The 25,379-nt window shown below is 32.8% G+C and overlaps 1 protein-coding gene across 6 annotated transcripts in view; it reads left to right on the plus strand.

The window, feature by feature from the left end:
* LOC148612323 (glutamate decarboxylase 1-like) overlaps positions 1–25,379 on the plus strand; it is a 40,215-nt gene that overhangs the window by 9,228 nt on the left and 5,608 nt on the right. For 5 of the 6 annotated variants that reach the window (XR_015924360.1, XR_015924358.1, XR_015924359.1 and 2 more), the window contains exons 2-11: positions 5,065–5,254; positions 8,021–8,257; positions 14,464–14,554; positions 16,263–16,369; positions 17,085–17,200; positions 21,500–21,579; positions 22,031–22,081; positions 22,388–22,559; positions 23,503–23,567; positions 24,380–24,458. Coding sequence is in view for 3 of the 6 variants with exons in the window: in XM_088593647.1 (XP_088449773.1) it covers positions 5,077–5,254; positions 8,021–8,257; positions 14,464–14,554; positions 16,263–16,369; positions 17,085–17,200; positions 21,500–21,579; positions 22,031–22,081; positions 22,388–22,559; positions 23,503–23,567; positions 24,380–24,458 (1,176 nt within the window). In the remaining 3 variants the exon portion in view is untranslated. The remainder of the gene's footprint in view (positions 1–5,064; positions 5,255–8,020; positions 8,258–14,463; positions 14,555–16,262; positions 16,370–17,084; positions 17,201–21,499; positions 21,580–22,030; positions 22,082–22,387; positions 22,560–23,502; positions 23,568–24,379; positions 24,459–25,379) is intronic. The other variant, XM_088593649.1, reaches the window with a different exon arrangement.

A 25,379-nucleotide genomic window follows, 5' to 3' on the forward strand; every position in this document is an offset into this window, starting at 1 on the left:
TGATATATATATATGCACACATTTTGCAGAACTAAATTGTTAGTATGTAGCAGTTTTCATAAATTGATTATGTATTATTTATCTCATAACATAGTTTTTGAGGTCGTGAACAACCGTCCTAATATGCAAACTGGAAATTTAAACGTAATTTATACTACAGATAAAGCCCTGAAAATTATACAGGATGTAAAAGTCAGAGTTCACCCGATGAAAAGTATAGATTTTTTGCATTGTTTTGCATACGTTTATTATTAAAGCCTTGTTTGACCAGTAAGATAAAAAAAAATAAAGACGTTACACCATCCGAGATACGCGTATGATCAACAGTTATAATCATTCAACCTTTTGGCTCAGGCATTAGAAGTCCCGCCTTTTTGATATATCTGAATAATACGATTTTAAACTATGGTTATGATGGACGGAGCTCATTCTTTGTTAACAGTGCACCACTATGTTGCTATGGACGAGCCTAATACGGCGAGGAGAATGTGTGAGACTTTATTCTACTGGGAAAGCTAAATACATTTCAACACAGTCAATAATTTCCAAATTATTATTAGATAAATATTAAATCGTATCCACGACATATAAAATAAAAAACAGCGCATCCACACACCAGCGTAATGGTCTAATCCACTGTCAACAAATTTTGTCACCTCCGCCAAAATATTTTTTAACCATTCATAGTTCTGGTTTTACATCCTACATATATAGGACATCGCTGCACTCGGTCCCTCGAATAGAAACAAATTTTAGTAGAAATGAATTAATAAAATGACATGGGTTTTGGCTAATACATAAACTTAACTCTTAAGACAAAATCGAAAGGCGGTATAATCAGTCAATTCAGCTGCGTTTCTTAGAGTTTTGAACGAAAGCTTAATCTTCATTCGAGTACATCTGTTCAAAGAGTGTTGCAATTGAAAAGTTGAGTAAGCATGCTGATGATTAGATGTCTACTACATGTAGGTACGGGTACTTGTATATACTGTAATAAGCGTTCAACATACTATCTACAGTTGAGGATTGGTACAGTCCACTACATAAAGGCGAAAATAATTGATATTGTGAATTGTATATAGAAAATAGATTTGCCGAATGATCGTGACCCACATTTCCAATGAAGTGACAGAGGACGTCACATGATTCCAATCCAATTAACATTTGTCTACTTTGTGCGTTTTGATTGGTTATCCACCTCATACCACTTTCACAGCAGTGTATATTCTGTGTGCAAGTTTTACTGTCGTATTGAACCGTGGATGGCAGATGGAGACGATTAAAGGATTGAAATTATTTTTGCATGTTCTATCCATTCATTTCGAAATTGTATATTAAAAACAACGATTTAAGAAAACATGGTAAACAATAGCTCCCTTTTTTTAATAATAAGTAATGATTTTCGACTATTCACATGTGAAATAAAATCGGTATTTCAAGACGCTTACCCTAACATTGTCCATGAGTCCAGTTTTCAGTGAAGTTCTAGTTGCTCACTTACTTTTGTTACTTTGTATGTATCATTTTGGTTATTTTATGTTCTTTGTTGTGTGTGAATTTTATTTCATGTCTGGTCTGTGTCCTTGGATTACATTATTTTTAATTCCGCTGGAATCTTGGTTCCCTTGATTACTCTTTCATCCTCGGACTCCCGCTAAAGCGTCTCAACACGAATATCAATCCTGCGATCGGAAAATGGAAATTTATATTAAAAATAGAAATAATATATTTAGAATGAGTATGATAAAGTGTTGGTTATTGTCAATAGGGGAAATGTTTATATTCGTGCTAAGAACGCTTGAATGTATAACTAGTGTACAGGACAAATTCCAATCGTAAAATATATGCATTATTCTTCACCCTTGATCATATTTTGTTTTTGTTTAAATATCCTATCATTAAATAAGAGTTTTTAAGAAGACAAAAAGAAAGAAAAATAAAATACATTTTATTATTTTAAATTGGAATTAATAGGATTAAACAAACTACTAAAAATTCTCCGGACTTTAGTTTGTTTTGTAAGTGAATGGTCGTGTTGTACACATCGGTATAATGTGAAAAAAAAGTGTTTAGTCCTTCTGATTGAAATCTTCAGTCAAAGAATTTCTCTTTTGTTAAAACGAAATACAAGGTGTTTCGTTGAATATCAATTAGAACATGGATAATATGCCAAACTTTATTGCCTTGTTGCTTTCGCAGGCATAAAAAGTTGACGCTTTAAAGCATCTAATCACAGTTTTATACCAAGAACCCATAATTAACTACCGACCCACACTTTTCTAATGTTAAGAAAACCAAACAAGTGCTCATCTGTAATTTTGACTATTTCAAATAATGGGCTATGAAAAATCTTTATCTGGAAAGATATAACATAAATTCATTCCTGGTATTGCACATTGTATAACCAAGCATTTTTGGTCAATGTTTTGTTGTTATTCAGTTGTTCAGAGATCGAAGACTTTGAAGTAGCTTTTGAATGGTTTAATATCTTCAGCCAGACGAAAACTCTTAATTACAAAAAACGATACAACGGAAGTTCACAGAATAAGACCTGTTCCAATTGTATATATACAATAATATATGAAGTGAAAATCATATTAAAATATTTTAAATTAAAAAACATTACTCTTTATTAGTTTACAAGGTCCATATTCACAAGGTGATATCATTTCAAATAACCACCTCTAATGGAGCTGTACTTTAAGCACTGTATACGTTAAAATAATCGAAAAAAATATTGCAATTTCACATGTTATTCAAATTTGCAGTATTGTAAGTTTACAACACTGTACTTAAATTTGAAAAGAATACGTAGAGCGGATCTTTAAGTAATTGATAAATTTAATTTATTAAACTGATGAATGTTAAATAGTGAAGTCCATAAATCTTTTCTACAAGATCAAAATGAACACTGTGAAACTGTTTTAACCCTGAAATGATCATATCAATTTTCGCAAAAAATTCAACCACAACAAATAAAATGCCAAAACATCTTTCTTTTAAATTAAACTTTGATATTTAGCAAATTTCCAAAAAGCCTCTAAATAATTAAAGAAATAAATAACAGAAAATTGAATATTGAATTAGTAAGGCAGCAATCTTGTGGGCAAATACTTGATTTAATAAAGTCTGTAAGTTCTTGGGAATTTGACAGAAAGGCAATTACACTGGCTTGATATAAAGATGTTCTTCGGAAAACACTAATTGTCAACACGTTTTTGGATTGTCAGGATCTGTGGTTCGGACCGAATGGGATTTGAAATTTCAATAATCATGCCTGCTTCCAAGTGGTAAGATATTCTGATTTTTTTTAAATGTTATCTCTTTGTGAAATTTGGTATTTCTTTAAATATATCCTTATGAAGATCATAATTAGTATAAATATACGATATAAAGAAAAGATATCAAAATAAAGGTTATTTAGTTTTGTAATTGGATAAATATGATAACAGTGTAACATGTGCTATTCAAGTTGGTAGTTTAATGAGAAATCAAAGAACATCATTGTTTCTAATTTTCCGATTTTTTTTAAATACGCCTTTTCAAACAGAAAAAATGATTAAAAACATGTATTTATTTTAATTGAATTTGTTGAAACAAATAGTCTTGTTTTCCCTTAAAATATTTCTATGGTTATCTCCCTTCCAAACATTTAGACCAAAGCACGCTTTCACGATCAGGTGTAAAGTATAGGACACTTGAAAACAGTAAACTGCAAATAATGATTGATAACCGGTTATTCTCGATAAAATTATCATTTTGAAAGTATTGTTAGATATGATCGTTCATTAAACCTTTTTTCAATTGTGCATTTATTTACGGGAAAGGACACATCGTGGGTGAGATACGGAAATCTCGTAGAGCTGAAAAAAAGATTTTTTTTGGTCTCTTTAGTGATAAAAAATGTTGGCAATTATGTGTGTCTCTGGGTTATGTAACATTGTGTAAAATATTATTTTAAGCACGATTCCAATTAGTAAATATTAACCTCCTTACACAATACATACGCGTGCTAGTGCCGGTCTTATTTAAATGACACCAATTCATTATTACAAAATAAGATGCTCTTTAACGATCTTATTTACTGATAAGTGATGCTTAACTTTATCATTACCACGTATATTAGCTTACATGACCCTGACATGTTGCATATGGAATTACAATATGTTTTTTCTGGAAGATTTGCAATTTCAAAACAAAACAAAAATTTTGCAATGCAATTAATCTAATAATTTCTAAACAATATTTTACGTTTGTTACCTTTTTATGTACCATTCTGTGTAAGAATCAGACAATGGGTAGCACATTATTTTCTGCAATTTTGGAATTTTTGCCTAAAATATATTCAGTACATCTAGAAAACAACCAAAAACGCTATTTAAGTTTATCCTGAAGCATCTGTGACGTAGGTATTTTTTGACTGCTTATGAAGGGAATGAGTATGGGAAGATTTTCCCGTCATTTTTCCGTAGTGCATTTCAACGTATTTTGACCTATCAATATCTTGAAAATGCTAATTTTTACAAACACTTTAATGGTTATTTCTGGTGGTTATCAGGTATAAATAATTGGTTAATGCAATAAAATCTCTGCGTTTTTTTTCTTCATGTGACACACCTTATATACATTTTGCCCAATTCTTAGACGTAGAAGTACTTAAAAAGCAAATGTCCTTTATTTTATCTTATGTTTTAATGAACCATAACAGAAACATTTTTTATCTCAGTTTCTTTATATGGTAAATATTGTTTAAGATTAATCTCTTCAAAATGTTTTTTTTTTTCATAAATATAAAGATTTTATTAAAAGCGTGTACTAAGTATATTACCTATGTTAAAGCTTGCTGACACAAACTCACTTTTTCACAACAATATTCGATGTGAATTTCAAATGAGAAACTTCGATTGAAATGATTTGGTATGAAATAAAATTAAAATACTTTGGCATGAAATAAAATTTCAGAATAAAAGTTTTTTTTTTTCTGTCGGCATTTAAAATTTTACTCGCGATGCATTTATCCCTAGGAGCGATTCCGTATGATAATAGCTGTTTATTTTCTCTCAGACACAGTGTGTTATGGCAAATGACCTTTGGCAGAAAGTTAAACTACAGTTCCTAAAGACACAGATGGAGGACTTTCAAGAAAGCGATTCTAAACAACAGAATGTAACTTCTGATCCTAAGAAGGTTAGGAAGCAAAGTACCTTTGATAAGTCAGTTGAATGGTCGGACTTTGAAAAGTATTTTGCTAAAGGTATGTTTATTTGAAGAAAAATAAACGTCAAAATACAATGTTTTGTGAGTCAGTATAATTTTGTATTATACAAGTCATTTTATATAAAAAAAACCCAAAACCGTATGTACAAATGTTCTTAGTGATCTTTTGAAAGTTTCCCGAGAAAATAAAGCGATACTAGTATTTGAATTTGTGTCTGCCAGCTAGCAATTGAAAACATATGCAATGATTCCCTATTTGAACTCATTCGGTAGACCATTTTGCGAATGTATATCATTATTTTCAATAAAGAAAATGCAAATTAGCTTGGTTCCCCTGGTGAATCCCCTATCGCCACACGGACATTAGCGAGTTGAGACGAGTGTTGCATTATTTTCAAGTTATTCTCTTTTAGATAACCTTCGGCAATCATCAGAATTATTCTACTGATAGTTAACTAACTTCCAATTTAACTGAATGTTGTATTCTAATGTTAACATGAGAAATTAGTATTTTACGAATGCTAGATAAATTATATTAGTTACATATCAGTTCGAAAAGATTATAATATTGACAAAGAATTCATCAATTGGAACTCTATTTACTCTTCACAAAAGTGTCATTGTCGTCAGGCAGCTCGATTGATTAACAGAGAAGATACTATTTTGTCAGGAGCGTTAAGACTGCGACCTTTATGCCTCTCTCACTGCAGTAGAGAGGTTTAAATCTGACTGAACAGCAATTTCAAGCTAATAAAGAAATGGATGTTCGGTCCAAAATTTCCGTTTTCAAATATGTTCATATGTTCAAAACCATTAGTTCTTTAGGCTAAAAACCACTAATTCCACTTTCCATAGGCTTCTATGCTAATTTCACAATATTCAATGGCTTCTCTGGACTTTACCTTAACTTTAACCTGCAGAGGACTATATATCAGCATGATCCTACATATGTCAGCTCACAATCCTCAGAATGGCATGTGGGGTTAGCAGACTTGCAGTGCAGTACTGGTCACCGGAAGTGAAGGGTCTATAAATAGCATGGGAAATCCCAGTGTTTTCACAAGATAGGGGTATATTTAAAAATCATTATGGAGATTAGGCTTCACATCACAAGAAGCAAAATGCACCTATAAAATGTACAGAAATGTTTTTCCTTTCAGAAACTGTTTAAATGTTTTAAATAAGATGAGAACTTTTTTCACAGCACTATGAGAAACAGGGGTAATTTCTGCGTAGGACTATTTTTGCGTACGTTCCAAATGCTCATTGGTTGAATTGGTGGTCTGTAACCTAAAGAGTCACTTTTTGTCTTAGAAAAAATAAATAACTATACAGGTATCTTCCTACACACATACTGAATGCATTTGCAAAGTTTCAGTAAAATGTGACAAGCACTTTTTTAAATATTTGATTTTTAAATATAGGGTAACCAAGTTGTGCGAGCAAAAAAGTGACAATATTCTACCATACTTAAATGCATTAAATATTTGCAAAGAACTTTTTCTGACTTTTCAAATAAAAAATATCAATCACAACTTGTTTTTTAACAATATTAATGAAGAAATAGTCTTAAAAGTAATCATTTTCTGAGAAATTGGTCTATTTTTAAAAATTTATTTCTGACATGCCTCCCCCTTTTTCTTGATCACATGTAAAAAATCCTAAATCTTTAAATTTTCACAAAAGGTGATATATTTGGCTTTAAATTTGTAAATACAGTGTTTTCACATTAAAACATGACCAGTAAAGGGCACCTAAAGCAAAAAAAGTACTCAATAATGGATTTTCCATGTTGCCATAGGGGAATGCTGATATGGCCTTAACCGCAGTAATGAAAGTGAGTTTTTCCTCATTTCTAACCTAATTTTTGCTCACATCTACACAAAACTTGATTTCAAGTGCTTATTACCACCATATTTAGGTAAATATAACCCTCAAAGTTTAATATTTGACATTTTTACTAAATTTTCGACACTTTTTACAAGATAGGACATAAAAATCAGCCAAAAAAGACCAATTTTCCATAATTTGGACCTATAACTTAAAAAAATGCATATTTTGAAGGATGTTTGTAGTGTATTTCTCTCATGGCAAAGTTAACAAGATCTTCAAGTAGTTTAAGGCTATTTCAAGAAACTTTTCATTTTGCCATGGCTTCAACTTAAGGCTAAAAACCACTAATTCCACTTTCCATAGGCTTCTATGCTAATTTCACAATATTCAATGGCTTCTCTGGACTTTACCTTAACTTTAACCTGCAGAGGACTATATATCAGCATGATCCTACATATGTCAGCTCACAATCCTCAGAATGGCATGTGGGGTTAGCAGACTTGCAGTGCAGTACTGGTCACCGGAAGTGAAGGGTCTATAAATAGCATGGGAAATCCCAGTGTTTTCACAAGATAGGGGTATATTTAAAAATCATTATGGAGATTAGGCTTCACATCACAAGAAGCAAAATGCACCTATAAAATGTACAGAAATGTTTTTCCTTTCAGAAACTGTTTAAATGTTTTAAATAAGATGAGAACTTTTTTCACAGCACTATGAGGAACAGGGGTAATTTCTGCGTAGGACTATTTTTGCGTACGTTCCAAATGCTCATTGGTTGAATTGGTGGTCTGTAACCTTTAGTAAAGACACATACAAATTGATGCAGCTATCAATAAAACAATTTTTATTTGAGCAGGAACAAAAAAATGTTTCCGTTAGAGGCCTTAAGTGAAATATATATGATAAAGCGATTAATTGATACTTGGTAGAGTATCTAATTAACTATCTCTTTCTTTTTTTACACAAGACCTAAGTGTCCAAGAAGTAGAGGAGTTACGAATAAGATTCCTGAACGAATTAGTCAAACTTCTAGACAACTACCTAAACTCTGAACACAAAAGAACGTCAAAAGTTTTGGACTTCCATCACCCTCACCAATTGAAAGAAATTATGGAGCACTGTTTACACATTGACGAAGAACCACAAAACTTGGAGGAAATTCTTAGTGATTGTAGAGAAACATTGAAATACTGTGTAAAAACAGGTAATGCTTTTCTATTTTTTAACCACAATTCTACCGTCTAACTTGAGAAACAAAGTTAAAGCCGTGAAATGTTTCATGGCCAAGTCGACTTGTGTTTCGTAGGTAAAAATCACCCCGTATTGTCACCTGCTGAAATTTTCACCAATAATTTCACAAGACCTTCCTTGGCAGGGTGAGTATAAGTCATCGTCAATGTTAACGGTTAACAACGATATGTTAGTTTTCAATCTTTTGTTACTTTGTATGTATTATTTTAATTACTTGTTATTTGTTGAGTATGTCTGTTTTCCATGTCTGGTCTTTGTCCCTGGATTACATTCTTTTGATTACCGTTAGAACCTTGGATCCCTTGATTACTGCTCCATATGTCAAAATTGTCCTATTTTTTTTTACCGGGTGACATGACTGTTACTTTGGAATCCACTAATAAGTGTTCGGTAATTTTGTTGTAACTCCTATCCTAGAAAGCTGGACCTGTTCACCCTTCTGAATAACTAAAATTATCCCCAGTGTGCAATATAGTACTTTAAGTTCCAATTTGCTGTGTATAACTTGTTCTTGTTTTGTTTTCTCTAGTTTTTGTTTTTTGTTTTAATTCGGGTTCCTTTTTTTGTGTAGTTAAAACATATTGTATTTGAATCACACAAAAATGATTCGACATGAATACATTGCACTATTGAAGTCATTTCTCCTAAGAAAAGATATCCTATGAACATGCGCATACAGAAATAAATATGCCATAATGCATACTTAGGGGATCAGTTCAAACGAAAGGAAAAAAGGGGATAATACCTTTGCAAGGTGAAATATTTGAAAGGATTAAAGATAAACAAAATGAGACGTGTGTTCTTTTGTTTTTGGAAATGTCTGTTCAACGGAAATAATATAATCTTGGACATCAAGGAATCTCATTTTTATACACATATTCAACAACATACTTCAATAAAAAGACGTTTTGTTTCTCCGTAAGATAGATTATTGTGACCCTATATAGTCCAAGGTTTATTGACAAATTTTCCGATATCCACGCAAGATCATTCTTTAATTATTGTCCAGAGGCACTACTTAAATGGTATTGAAAAAGGTAACGGTATAGGCCGCTTTCATATTTGCCATTTACGCCGAATCTGGTGGAAACTGGTTTGGAGTTTAATATTAGACACGGATTCGAAGTCTACAAGAACAGTAATTGTTATGTGGAAATACGTCCACGAACATTAAAATATCGGAAATGCTTCCATATTATATGTAACATTAAAAAAATCCTGACAGTAATTGAATAAAATGTCTGTGTATCCTTTGCTTCCATTGCAATGTCAACCGATCTTACGTCTGCTGACCCCAGTTGACCTTGACATAACTGAAGAACTTTTCCAGGATGGAAGTGAATGTGAAAGTTATCTTGTGGGTTTTTAATTTGAATTCACACCTACGAGATAGATTACTCACATTGTTTACTTTCATGAAGGTCATAATTAAGAAATGATACTCGTCTCTCATTTGTTTAGTCCTCTGGGTCGTCTAGGTCCCATATTGTTGAGGGATACAAGTTTTTACTTGATAGTTTAGTTTACTTTTGAATTATGATTATGAGTCTTAGTCTCTTGTTGATTAACTTCATTTATTCTAATGTCTTAATGAACTAGCGTTTATGAAAGTCTAAAGAGAGGCAGTATTCTGTCTGAACCATTTCTTAGGAGATAAGTTGCAGTACTTTGAGTGTTTAAAAGGAAGTACATTTCAAAAGATGGGAGGCGCTCTTTATAGTTCAGTGTATACATCATTAAAGTTGTTTTTTTTTCTCGTCGAGATTTTGATTTCTCCTGTCCTGTAGAATCTCTTTTTTGTAATCCAGCTTCTATGTTTACTATTTTAAGTTGTGCATTTTCTAATTTGTATGAATAAATTAACCCCGATATTGTCCCACATTTCACATGCATATTCTATACGCCAGTCGTACATAAACTAGACAAAGGTTACCGAAGTTTTTTCCAAGCTAATCCCCTTGTTTGGGAAATCGGAGTTTATATATAACTTAAATCACTACTACATTTGACGATATGAAAGTTACTACTTCCCTCTCCACACCACTTTTCTCAATGAATTTATCTGCAACCACATGCACCCAATTAGATAAAAGACTTGCATTTCACATCCTTGAGTGGGTGTAAGTCTAAACATGGAGTGTATTAAAAAGTGTGTTTTCTTTTTGTCTCTTTACAAACTAATGCTTTGTCAAAATACGAACAATGAAAAATAGAGCAAACAACACTACATGTATACGATGACAAACTTTGTATTAAGAAAATTTTACATTGTAAGCTTAATGTTCCTGTAAAAAGGTAGGTTTGATCAGTGCACAACGGATGTGGAGAATATGGCTGTCAAGTTTTTTTGTTTGTTTTTTTGAGAAAAAATTCTGAAAATATTGTTCATATAAACAATAGTTTATTGATTTTATTTTCTTACTTTTCACATTTCACTTTTATCTTCACCTACACTTAGAGATCGATGGAAAACTATTGACCCAACTTCACGGCAAACGTGATGACTTTCCAAGTGCCAACTTTCCTTTCATCCCTTCAGTACCTGCGTATGAAGTTTTCATATCACAACTCATACGATATGCCAGAGCTTGCCGTAACTACGCAGACTTTTTGTATCGCACTAGACTTCTTACAATTATGCTTCCGGAGCAGGGTTATGTTGCTACAAGATTGAATTCATCACTACAAAATTTTTATGGTCATCGTCATGAACTCGTGGATCGTTACGGTGTATCCATCTACACCATGAAAACTGATTTGTTCAACTTGTAGTTTTCCTTTCCTCTTTCGTCTACCCCGGACTTGACTTTTTATATGCAACTCGGCGGGTATTTCTAGAAAAGTAGAGGACGCTTACCCTACCGGTGCAACCGTTCCATGTTCTCAGTTTTTAGTGGAGTCCGAGTTGCTCATTTACGTTTGTTACTTTGTATGTATTGTTTTAGTTGCTTTATGTTCTTTGTTGTGTGTGTCTGTTTTCCATGTCTGGATTTTGTCCCTGGATAACATTCTTTTGATTTCCGCTAGAATCTTCGTTCCCTTGAATGCTCTTACAATTTCGTTATTCACATTTTATTTTACCTGACTTTTCTGTCCTGATATTGTTTATTTCTCAACACAAGACTCATTGACAGCATATTTTCCCTATGCCCAAACGTTCAATTACCTCATTTTCATTATTCGTTGTCATATAAAAAAAATATATATATATATATATAAATGAATAAAAAATAGATTTTTAATATCCTCAACCCTAAATCTTTATTTGCCCGTCGCACCTCCTTCGTTGTCCGTAGATTCTCCATCTCCCAAATGTTGTCTCTGTTTAGCTCACTTGGCGTCCGTTGTCGTTGTCGTCGTTAACAATTTTTCAAACATTTTCTCCTCTTAAACTACTGATTAGATTTTGATGACACTTGATACCATTAGCATGATTGTTTCGTAGGGTATCATGTACAAAACGACCGTTTCAATTTTTGATCGTCGAAAAACATGGCTAGATTTAGAACATAAGTGTTAGACAGCAGTTTTTCTCATATATCTCCAAAACTGGTAGGTTTAACAAAATTATGACGTGGATAAAAGTGTTCAGCATGATGTGATCTATTCATGGACAAATTTGGTGAAAATCTGCTGTCCCGTGTTGGAGTTATTGCCCTTTTTATTAAATTTTCTTCAATTACTATTAAAAAATTTCAAATACTCTTTTGTTTCCAATATACCATAAAAGTAATTCGAAAGTATATACAATTCATGGAACAGCCGAGAAGTTACTTCCGGGGACAGTGGTATTTCTTATGTAAATAATGAATAAATAATGGCTCACGGGCATTTATGGGATTATTAATTGAATAAACTAGGTTGTTATAATACACTTTTTTATGTTTCTGGTGTGGTAAAGGAGTAGGCCTTTCTGGCTTTAGGTTATATAATTCATGAAACAGAAAACATGGTTAGATTCTTTAATTTTACATACCGATATATTGACGATGTTCTCTTCATTGAGAGAATGGTTTCCGTTTATTTATCCACCAGAACTAGAAATTATAGGGACTACTGACACAGCTTTGTTCGCTTCACTTTTATACCTTCACCTCAAATTTGACGACAGTAGTAATCTCAGTACAAAAAATATTTGACGAACGAGACGATTTTGATTTTGTAATTAAAAATTTCTCTTCCGTGTGCCTCGCATATGGTGTTAGTATTTTCAATTGTTAAATTATGTCAGAGCGAAGTGACTATTTTGACTTCTTTAGACGCCACTATTGCCTAAGAAACCAGGGGTATCATAAAATACGTCTCATATGCTGTCTAAACAGTTTTTTCTGATTTCCATATCTTTTTAAAAAAATGTTTCTGACAAACAGATTATAGATAGTGGGTTTTCATAATGTCTACAAATTAATTTTCTGTAGTTTTACTTGCATATTATTACTATTTCATCTGGAACTTGATCCTCCTTTCACACAAAGTTCAAGACTTTTTGAAACTCGTGGCAAGGATTTACATCCTGTTTATTATATTTAGTTCTTTTTATTTTCACTTATTTATTGTTCATATCTTCTCTACTGTTTTAACTACTGGCTTTACTCATTTTGAGTGGTGACAGTTTGATGATGCCCATTTGTGTTGAAATATATACCCGATATTAATTAACCGTAATTGAAGCGGGGAGTTAAGCACGCTATTCAACCTTTCATTTTGAAATACCTGTATCAAATCAGGATCATGCGGTGGTTTTCCAACTTTATGGGTTTTACCCTGATTTTGCCATTTGCTACACGTATTTTACAACTGTTCCATTTTACTGCTGCCCAGAATTTATCAGTACGGTAATTAAGGCCGTTCCTTACATAGGAAAGAATTATTTGTCATTCGTATTTTTTCTCCCAACATTTACTTTGACATGGCCCTCTTTCGTCAATTTTCAAGATATCATTACCAAATTTGGACCATCGAAAAAAATCATGTAGGACTTTTACAGGAGGACCTTGTGAAAGATTTCATCATCCACTATAGAAGTTACCTACTTTTATCAAGTTTTGTTTTAACTTGGCCCCCTTCTTCATTTTTAAAGATATCATGGGCATACTTATGTTAACATTGATATAGAAGTCATCATGTATTATAAGCTGATGACCCTGGATTCCACCATTTTCTTTAAATCCTTTTATACGAGTTCTTTCAATCTCTTGAAAACCATTGTAGATAGAAACAATAAAAAAAATTGTTACAAGTACATAAAGATGAACCATAATGAATAAATATAAACATGTCTTTACTATTAAACATTACGGAAGTTATATCTTTTGAATTATCATACTTAAGAACCGGAAGTCGTAGAGACTTGGGACCTTCACCAATGATATCTATGGTTTATGTGACTTTTCATTTGCAACCACAGCCAAAGGTCATAGATTGCTAAAAAGCGTTCTCACTGCAAAATTCTGGTCTTGATATTTAGAAAACGATAAGAGGTAAGTATATACATGCACGTATAAAATGACTCTCTCGATGAGCTCTACATTTGGAGCTCAAATTTGCAAGTGTCCAACTGTCTGTTCAAAAGTCATGGCAATTTAATTGTTTCACAGTGAAGTTTGTGACCTTGACATGATTGTATCTGTTTTCCAGGTCAAGTGATTCTAAGGTGTATGTTGAAAGTCCCATGTCTCTGTGACTTCCGGTTCCGGAGATTGTTATTGCATCATAATTCAATAGTTTTCAGGTTTGAGATATTTTGTCTCATTTTGGGTCTATTGACATTTTTGTTTTTAAGAGCGGGGTATACATTTCAAAATCCATAAGAGGCAAACAAATATGATTTACACAAAATAAAAAAAAACCTGAACAAGTACATTTGTATGACATAAAACCAAGGACCAATATAAGAAAAAAAAACCAAACAAAACTATAACAACATATTTTATAATAGTCTTGTATATCTCATCAGTACCTATTTATATAATTGATATTTTGCATCATTTTATTAACTTATGGTATACAACGAAAATAAATTCACTCCATCATTTTTCAATTAAAGACAGACGAGAAATGTTATCAATTTCTACCTGTACTTCATCAGTAATTTTATGGTGCTTATAAATTGTATTCCTAATCTAGAGCCTTTCTTACCTTCCCCAATTCACATTGCAGGCCATCCCCGTTTTTTAAATCAACTTTCTACTGGTTTTGACGTAGTTGGTATCGCAGGAGAAATGCTGACGGCGGTCGCTAACACAAATATGTAAGTTAAAGGTCTTTACACAGAAGTTTCAGCGGATGAAATGAATAGATTTTATATAATAATTGATACCCATGTTTTTATTAAAGCAATCAAAATAATTTCTTTAAAAAAATTCGTACAATTTAAAATAGGTGATGCTTGATATACCTAGACAAGTGCACTAAACGTATATGTACTTACAGTTATAAGCTCCCAGCTGACCTTATTATTAAGACAATCAGTAGATTCTGTTGGAGGATGAGACGTTAACCGAATCCCTCCAATAGATATACTGACTGTCTAAATAATCATAGACAGTTACAGGAGCTTATAATATTTTTGTTCGATTTTGCTTATTTATATTATGGGGAAATAAATTAATCTTTTGGTCGAACTATATTTATAAGTTTTTTTGGAAATCATTCAGTGGTTACTAGGTAAAAACTACTTTTGTCTTAGCGTCAGTGTCAAATGTAAACACAGGCCGGTGGCATGATCGAATTGTCGAGGTCAAATTGTTTATAAGTGCACATTTGGCTTTTCTTTCTAGAGTAGAATCGCCAGGATTGTTTGAAATTTAATCGTCAGGGTTTGTTTGAGACAAGAATCGTCGAATTGTTCTAGAGTAGAAAAGTCAGAATTTTTCCAGTGTAGAATCGTCAAAGTAAATTTAAGAGTAAAATCGTCAAGGTTCTAATGCAGTAGCATTCTCCTAAATAGTTCCTAGGTAAAATCGTTGATATTTACAATACACGTTAAAGTACAATTTAATGTACTAATACATGTAGTTGATACTGATACCTTGTTGAATTAAATGATATCACTAAAGTGTGAATCGCTAATTTGTTTTAATGGGATCTCTTTGTGACTCATATCGGGAAGCTTCACTCTCATTACTAGATCAACCGAATTATATTTTTTGCAATATGACGAGTGCCGCTGACGAAAAAGTTCTGGATGAGTAGAATCGTTAGAGAGAAGAATAGTTTCTACGGTAGAATTTTCAGAAAGCGTTGTCGGGTAGAATTGCCAGAAATCGTTTTTGCATTGAATCTTCATGCAGGAATCTTTTTTTGCCCGACACGAACAGTTCTCATAAATGTTGATGTATTGCCTATTAGCAGGAAAATATTAGACAAGAAATGATCTTCACTGCTGATCTCTCTTATAAATGTTTTCTTCTTCCGTTCTCATAATCAGACATGGCTGACACAAAAGAAAATACCGCTAAACCTATCGTTTATTTCTTCTAGTTTTCAAGGATTAGTCATTTGATTTCTGTATATGAAATGATTGATTAATTCTCGTTTAACGCCCTGTGGCAGTTAATTCATACATGTCTTTACGAGAACGATTTACAAAATAAACAGATCCTGCTGTGTATTAATTCTACATGCTCAGTCCGATTTTTGTAGTGCTATCTCACAGAAGCAACATCCATCAGGTAGGCATGCCACCCACCGAACACATTATTCTGACTCCGAGCCTGCCATTCGTCAGGCTATTACTTTTATTTCAGCATGCTTGGCGGAGAAGCGATGAAGCTATTTTGTAGTCATTGGTGCTGGTCGGCCGGTGATCAAACACATGATATTTAACCCTGAGATCACCGTCCGAAGCGGTCGTTCCATCAATGAAATATAGTATTATTAAACATAATCATCATGCAAGTATACAAAGTGAAATATGACATGTTAGGATTTAGTTTATTTTTTATATACTTTTAAAGGTTTACCTATGAGGTAGCTCCTGTGTTTACTTTAATCGAAGAAACAGTGTCGAGAAAAATGTTGGGATATGTTGGCTGGACTGATGGAGAAGGTTTGTTTGCACCAGGTATGTTTAAAACATTTTAGTAGAAATCTTTATAAAATCCAGACAGGAAGTGATACATGCATATCAAAAACCGACCAAATTCACTTTTGTCCTTGATTTAGAAACATGGATAGACCACATAACGGATAAAAATTATTGTATATGAAAGTTATCTACGTCAGAGAGGCTTAAGGATAAACTTACATAGCTTGTCGGTTGTTTTCCATATGTATTCAATATTCTTGAGGCAAAATAGACCGATTTGAGTATAATCGCCACCCGTCATCTGATTCTTAAACAGATGGTACGTTTAATACTTTATGCCATAGAACGTGGTGGTTGTACAACAGTTTAAAAATTTTGAATTAGAAATAGACCCAGTACAAAATGTCTTAGGCAAGCATTTTGTAGATGTCACTTAAATACATGTATAATACGTTTTATTTACTTTAGCTATAACTAAAATACAATTTTCTAAGTAAACCTTTACAAGCTATTACAATAAATACTGGCTTTGCTTTACCATATGCCATTTTTTCACAAATGGAGATTGTAAGCGAACACTATCTGCTTAAATTGATAAAACTGACAATTAACTCCAGTAAATGTACATGCCTGCTCTAGTGAGTATATGAAATATTTAAATCGGATTTACTCGCGATATCACACCAATTATAAGTGCATGTCCACTTAGAACTATGAGAAGTCCATCGATTAAACACTTTATGTCTTGAAGGAGGTGCTATATCCAATCTCTATGGAATGTTGGCTGCACGACATACAAAATTCCCGGATATAAAACAGAAAGGAATGTACAATGCTGGGAAAATGGCCGTGTTCACTTCTAAACAGGTAATACTGTCAAAAGTACAGTGAAATCTGTCTTAACTGAACCTCTTTGGGAGTGAAGGAATTGTTGGGTTTAGTAAAGTGTTTGGTTTGTACATGTTCAAAATGCATAGAAATTGATATATATAGTGACCTAAACAAGATGATGAAAATTAGATCCATAAATTGTTTCATTCTGTCACTGTATTTAAGATCTATAAACCTTCCATTCTACTTTCTGGTCTGATGACCTATTTCATCAGCCAATCAGATTTCATCTTTCATAATTTTGACAGCATTAATAAAAAAGGGTCATCTGAACAGAAAGTGGAATGGAGTGTTGGTAGATCCTACATGCAGCGATTGAATGGAACAAATGACATGTCTACTTTAAATTTGATTGGGACTCCTTAGAAATTTGGTTTGAAACTTTTATCACTGTATATGGGGTTGGTTTAGACAGGTTCCATTTTATTTATACTCGTTGATATCAAAATCGTGATTTAACAAAACTATATTATTTCTTGGATTTCATTAGACAATTTTGAATTTCATTCAATTTTAATATTTCGTTAGAGTAATCAAGGGAACCAAGGTTATAGCGGTAATCAAAAGAATGTAATCCAGGGACAAAGACCAGACATGGAAAACAGACACACACAACAAAGAACACAAATTAACTGAAAACATACACAAAGTAACAAAAGCAAATGAGCAACTCGGACTCCACTAAAAACTGGGAGCATAGACCAGGTGCACCGGTAGGATAAGCGTCCTCTGCTTTTCTAGAAACACCCGCCGAGTTGCTCATAAAGAGTCAAGTCCGGGGTAGGCAAACGAGGAAAGGAAAACTATGACCCGTTGAATAAATCAGTTTCCATGGTGCAGATGGATACACCATAACGATCCAAGAGTTTATGATGACGACCATAAAACTTCTGTAGTGATGACTTCAATCTTGTAGCAACATAACCCTGTCCCAGAAGCCTTTTCATTTTGAATTGTCAACTTTCCTTCCTTACAATTATGCTTCCGGAACAGGGTTGTGTTGCTACAAGATTGAAGTCGTCACTATAGAAGTTTTATGGTCGTCATCATGTACTCGTGGATCGTTACGCTGTGTCCATCTGCGCCATAAAATATGATTTGTTCAACTTGTCATAGTTTTCCTTTCCTCTTTCATCTACCCGAACTTGACTTTTTTATATGCAACTCGGCGGGTGTTTCTAGAAAAGCAGAGGATGCTTACCCTACCGGTGCACCTGTTTCATGCTCCAAGTTTTGTAGTGGAGTCCTTTTTGCTCAGTTGCTTTTGTTACTTTGTATGTATGATTTTAGTTACTTCATGTTCTTTGTTGTGTATGCCTGTTTTCCATGTCTGGTCTTTGTCCCTGGATTACATTCTTTTGATTACTGCTATAACCTTGGTTCCCTTGATTACTCTTTCTTTAAGCTTGTTGAGATTTCAGATTTTAATTGATTTCGATACAACCAAATTTTATATAAAAAAATACCTGCATATATCGGTTGTACGGTTCAAGCATCTCTAAGTACAAATATATTTTAAAGGTGGTTTGTGTTTTGTTTAGACAAATCAATATTCAACTTTTTATTTTTGTTTCATTTTAAAAAAAATTATTTCATTTTTTTTTCTCTGCTTAATAAGTTTATTGCTAATGATTGTATCTGTTGTTTCACAGATAGAAAGGTCATACTAGTACTCCATCGGCAATTCTGAGTTCTACCAAACATATTCTACTGCTGTTTGGTGACATACATTACTACTTGAATGTTAATCGGCAGCTGACAGATGAAAATTCAGCTATAATTATCAATTAAACTTAACGATTTTACAATGACATTATCAATCTTGTTTAAACTCGCAGTACTTTTTATCAACAAAATAGTGTCCTCAAGAAAAACTGAAATGTGATTAAGATGCCATTAACTTTATCTTGCTTTCGAAGTAAGATGATTAATCTATAGAATTTCAGACAATAATGTGACAATAGATTTCAATGTGTCTTCGAAGATGTGATTATCTGATTAGTAGTAGAAAACAACATTTTATTGGGTGACATTTTGGAAAAAAATAAAATCTTTATGGTTTTTAAAATGATTCTTTTAAAGTCAGTTGCCACCAAATTATTCTTTTATTATGTGCTGGTCAAGGTGTTTTAGCACATAGTTAAAGCTATCAATTCATCGTATTGTGTCAAACATGTGCGAAAAACAATATTGATCTTATGTGCATTTTCTAAGAAATAAGAACATGATTAATTGTGATTCACAGTAATATAAGTTATATGCTATGAATTAATTCGCTAACGATTCGTGCATATACTTTGTCATTTTTTAGTGTCAGTATCTGTAAGAATCAGTCATAGTGTAAAACGTATTACAAAAAACCTACCATTTTGAAAGTTTAATTTGACTTTTTGGACCATCGGAATCAGGGAAAAAGACAAGATTTTGGTAAATTGAGTTATTGTTTCAATGAAATGCACTGAATGAAATTACAAGGACAGATAACTCTGTGAAGTACCTTATTTTACTAACATTCTGTTGAATTTTTTGGGGCAAATCCAGAGATGCAGAGATCAAATAATGATCTTTTCAAATAGGAAAACACCCTAGAGTGAAATGATATTGTCTGATCTAATGGGTTTCGACATGTATGTTTCTGATTTTTTTTCCAATTTTGCCTGATTCTTACAAAAACTTACACTCAATTCGAAATGTGAAAATTAAGACCCGGGTGAATCTATTTGTCGCACAAAAATCACTAAGATGAGCGTTGCATTATTGTTTTGGTAAATATCGCAACATCGTTGGTACAAAAAACTCAAAAACAGTAATTATATTTTCACACTAAACATGATCAAAATGCATCGTGCGTGAAACAATTCTACTCTTTCAAACGAACATAGAATATTAAGTTTTAATTTGTACTTAAAGAAACTGGTATACAGTCAAGCTTGTTAAATATTACTTTAATATATATCTTTACATTTTGTCATTTATCAATAGGAAAAAAAAACATGGCTGATATGTCAAATATAATGGAAATACAGAATAGAGTACAATCTAAGTACATGATATGTATTATGGTATATTATATGAATTGATATAAAATTCCTGGAAAAAAAGTTATCCAGTTCTTAAACTATAAGTACTGGCCCAGTAGAATGTATATTGGGATACGAAATCCATGCACAGTATTGATCCAGTATTTTATTACGTGTTTAATCAATCGATATACATATGAGCTGCTTGTGCACGATACATCATATCTTTTTTTTTCAGCTAAAGAGTAGTAGTCCTGGGAGGTCCACCGTAAACCCCATTCATCAACACCTCCCATTTACGAATCAGTTAGTCGCAAAAGAATATTCTCTGATATTTTTGTGACTCAAATGTTCGAAGGTCTAAGTCATCCCTAGACATTACGTAGGAAGAAACTAAATATTAATAGATATCCTCATGTAGCCCAAGGTCTCAGCTATCTAAGTGTTGTTACATAAGTTCTTAAGTTAAGTCAAAATATTTACCCTTACCCGGACGAAAAATCATTCAAAGTACATTATACAAGATAATATCATATAATTATTATCATTAACTTTTCATTTTTAGGATTTCGATTAATTCAGAAATTCAACTTCTGACCTCGTAAACATCGTTGCGCCGTCACAGCGTACTCGTAAAATACGCCTTGACCAATTAGGAACTTCATAAATAATATCAATCCAAGAATTCCATATGGTTTCTGAATCGGTCAAACCACATCAGATTGACTATACACATATATGATATATGGATCCTTTCTTTTTTAAAATCTTTTCATGATCTGGTCTGCAAAAACAGTTAAATGACAATTGCTTAGTATACCAAAACATATAAATATTTGCTGCGTGTTGAAGTTAATATCCTTAAAAGTAGCCGACGCAGTAAAATTTGTCCTTTTTACTTATAATTTTCTACATTTCATTCAGGAAATAACACAAGGAACGCAATTTTAATTTTCGATACAGTTTTTTTTTTTCGAACGCCACTAAGTTATCAATATTTGGCCAATCGGTAAACAGAATTGCAATCAGGTGACTCGCGTTTCCATGGAAGAACGTCTTAAAGGTCAAAGGATAAAAAAGCGAAACTATACAGACTGCGTCGGAACAAGTATCTTATTCGTAACGGAAGACATGCTGGCTGCATAATTAACAGTTCGGTTTAAAAACAAACTTATTTCAGTTTTTTTCTCTATGAATACGTGAATTTGTGATACAACAGCTTGGGTAATTGCTATATCCTGATGTCTGTTTTCAGAGTCACTTTTCAATTCACAAAGCGGCCGCATTACTTGGTATTGGTAAAGATAATGTCATTTCAGTAGAATGCGACCACAGGTATGTTAATCCTTTCTACGCATGTTCAAATAGAAATATGAACGTTTCATTTTGACGGATTCCCTCGCTTAACAATGTGATTGACCGGCTTCTCTGTACAAAGTTTAAACATCTTGCTTGTTTATTAGTATATTTAAAATAATTATCAATAATCATGCATGACGACATGTTTGCCTCGTATAAAAGTTAAAAAATCAGGATTGTTTTATTGGTATTAAAAAATGATTTTCACGGAAAGAAGCATGGCGACATCTTTGTCTCGTATATGTCCTTTTCGCTGTGTAAAGTGTTGCGATTCAATCAAAGTACTGCATACTCATCTTACTTGTTTTTTACAACCCAAAACCTGTACAAATAAAATACTTAATTCTATGGGATAGAAATTTGTAATATAAAATTCTAATTTTAATTTTCAAAACAGAAGTGATGTATAATATTTTGATTTTGACAGACGTATTGCAGCAACAGTAATACTTGATGGGAACAATTGTATTGTTTGTATGTTAGTGTATAATTAATTTGATTTATTACAAAATCACTGTTACAAGTTTAAATGAAAGCAATTATATATTTTATAACCATGTCCCCATGTTATACGCCTTATCTATGTGTCGGTTATATTATGGTATACCACTAATGGTCGGTCCTTGTGTCTAAGTTTTTAGTATATTTTGGGTAGAACGATTGACCTTGTAGAAGAGAGGTTCCTTTTTTAAAAGGTTTTTAAAATGCTTTTCGATTAATGGGATTTGACCGCTAAGACAGGAGTCGGATGTAACATGTGCTTTAGCGTAGTTTCTTTTTTAAGAGGTAAGATGAATGCCGAAGACCTGAGGTCTAAAATTAAATCAGCGATCGACAACGACATGGTTCCACTACTCGTGAATGCGACATGTGGAACAACTGTTTTTGGTGTTTTTGATCCAGTTAATCGCCTTGCTGATATTTGTGAAGAATATGGAATCTGGTTACACGTTGACGTATGTTTTGACAAAATTGTGTTAACTAGAATCAAAAACTAAATATACCATTGATATATAAGTACCATTCTATGTAAAAATTAGACAATTTGATCGATTTGCCTCAAATATTTTCAGTGCATCTCGAAATCAACTGAAAAATTATTTAAATTTTTCCTGATGCATATTTGATGTAGATATTTTTTGACTGCTTATATAAGGAAAAGTGCGGGAAAACATTTTCGGCATTTTGTCCATAGCGCATTTTGATTAAGTTTGACTTATCAGTAAGTTACAAAGGTAAACTTTACGAACTTTACAAACATTTTGGTGGGAACTTCTGGAGGTAATGAGGTATAAATACGTGGATAATGCAATAAAATCTCTTTTTCCCTCATGTACCATACTTTATACACATCTTATCTGATTCTTAGACACAGAAGTACTAAATATTCATTTTTACGTAATTTGTGATGTTTATGGAGGTAGATCTAGGGTAAGGGACACAATTCTCACAAATCATTGGAACATTTGTATTCTTACATCAATCTCATATAAACATAAAAATTACTTGATTTCATTCTGTTTCAAATAAAAGCTAGATAGGCTTTGGTGAAATTGAATATGTTGCAAACATAGTACTGATTTCAAGAGTCATTCCTTATAATTTAATTTAAGTAAAAAAAAATCATCGATTAAATCATTCAAAAAGTTTGATGAAGTCACAGTCATTACACAATTTGGTCAATGGGGTGATAAAGGAAATTTTTAATCCAATCAGAAACCGTGTTCCTTCTAAAAATAAATTGTTTAATGGTAGAATAACAGTGAACGCGAAATGTATTACATAAAATTTAAATAAATAAAACAAAAACTACCTCGTACCCGTTAGATACCAAATGTTATCATGGGATATGTCTTGTGATTTAGAGCGATTCTCTCATTTTTATTTTTTTGATTTTAGGGTGCTTGGGGAGGATCTGTATTGCTTTCGGATAAGCATCGATATTTAATGAGCGGAGTAAACAGGTGAGGAAAATCATTACCTATATTGTTACGGAAATAATGGAAGTTTTCGCCTGATTGAATACATAACATTGATTTATATCAGTTTGTAAACTTTGATAACTTTTTATATTAAAAAGAACGGATGCGGTGAAACGTAACAAATACATCAACGTATAACCATAATACAAAATAGTAAATACTTTCAGAGAACAACAAATATCTTAACAAGTGTAAACACACATTTAAGTAAGCTTTGAAAGGCCCCCACAACAAAAGAGTTAAACTCCACGCTAACAGAACGAAGATAATTCTTCAAAATTAAACGAAAAAGTAAAATAACGACACACAACACCTTAATGACCAACATCTCCTGACTACGGACAGACGCATGAAATCTGAGGTGAGGTAAAACTTAATGGCTTCTCTTTAATGTAAGGTCAAATATAAACTGAAACAAACAAACACACAATAAATTTCACTCAACAATACATCCAATTTTCTCCATGGAATACCACAACATATACACAAAACGAGGTATCTACTTAAAGAATACTAGTAGTTACTGAAAGCTAGCTCAGTACATATCAAAAATTGACAAAACCATCAAAACCACCAGCATTAGAATTAGTCGGTCACTACAATTCTAGTATTTGGAGTAGTAACCTCAAGTATTAAACAGGAAAGTATCGATATAGTACAATGCTACAAAATGGGTTGGAGAGCTGTAAATTGCAGTGCAAGTTTTACTCAGTGTTGATGGCGTAGTAATATCTTACATGTTTTATAGCATTGTTTCCCTCATTTGTATATTGATAATGTTTTAATTTTGTAAGGGCCAACTCAATGACATGGAATCCACACAAACTGATGGGAGTGCCATTACAGTGCTCAGCCATTTTGATGAGAGATAAGGTAATCGAAGATGTGTTGCAAATAAAATACTACCCCCCCCAAAAAAAAAAAAAAAAAGAGACAGACAGAGAGAAGAACATGAAAAGAGAACTTTACAGTTAAACAATTAACAACATTGTTTTTGTCTGCAAAACGTTTTACATCCAATGTTTATTATCAGAGGTAGACGTAGAAAATAATAGCAGTAATTAGACCTATACTGCTACCACACTCTCCAAAGGAGAGATTGTGGAAAACCATAAATCTGTGCTATCCTCTTTTGGTCTCTCTACCAAGGACGATGATTGTGATTTACCGTCTATGTAATGGATTCCTAAACTCCACAAGAATCCATACAAACAACGTTTCATAGCTGGATCTGCAAAATGTACCACCAAACCGCTTTCAAAACTTTTCAGTTCTATACTCACAACTGTCAAAGAGGGTCTACAGTCCTACCACAATACCTGTTACTCCCGTAGTGGTATTAGTTCAATGTGGATCCTGAAAAATTCGAAAGATCTTTTGGAGACAATCAGTTCAAAACTATTATCTGAATATAATAGCATTAAAACCTATAATTTTTCAACACTCTATACTTCTATTCCGCATACTCAGTTAAATCCCGACTTAAAAACATTATACATCGTTGTTTTTTTCCAAAAAAGATGGTACACCTACATACAATATATAGTTCTTGGTAGAGATTCCTCATACTTTGTAAGAAATAATTCCAAATTATCTTCCAAATATACAGATGATAATTGGCAACATATTTGTCCAGTGTGGTGGACATGTTTTTCAACAAACGATCGGAATTCCAATGGGAACAAATTGTGCTCCTTTACTTACTGACCTTTTCCTTCAGTCTTATGAGGCTGACTTTACAGCCGATCTGATCCGAAAGAAAGAATATCGTTTACCTAGATCCTTTAATCCGCT

The sequence above is a fragment of the Perna viridis genome, chromosome 7 (genome assembly GCF_037379345.1).
Source record: "Perna viridis isolate PV_CMFRI_1.1 ecotype Kerala chromosome 7, ASM3737934v1, whole genome shotgun sequence".
In the NCBI taxonomy this organism is placed as follows: domain Eukaryota; kingdom Metazoa; phylum Mollusca; class Bivalvia; order Mytilida; family Mytilidae; genus Perna; species Perna viridis.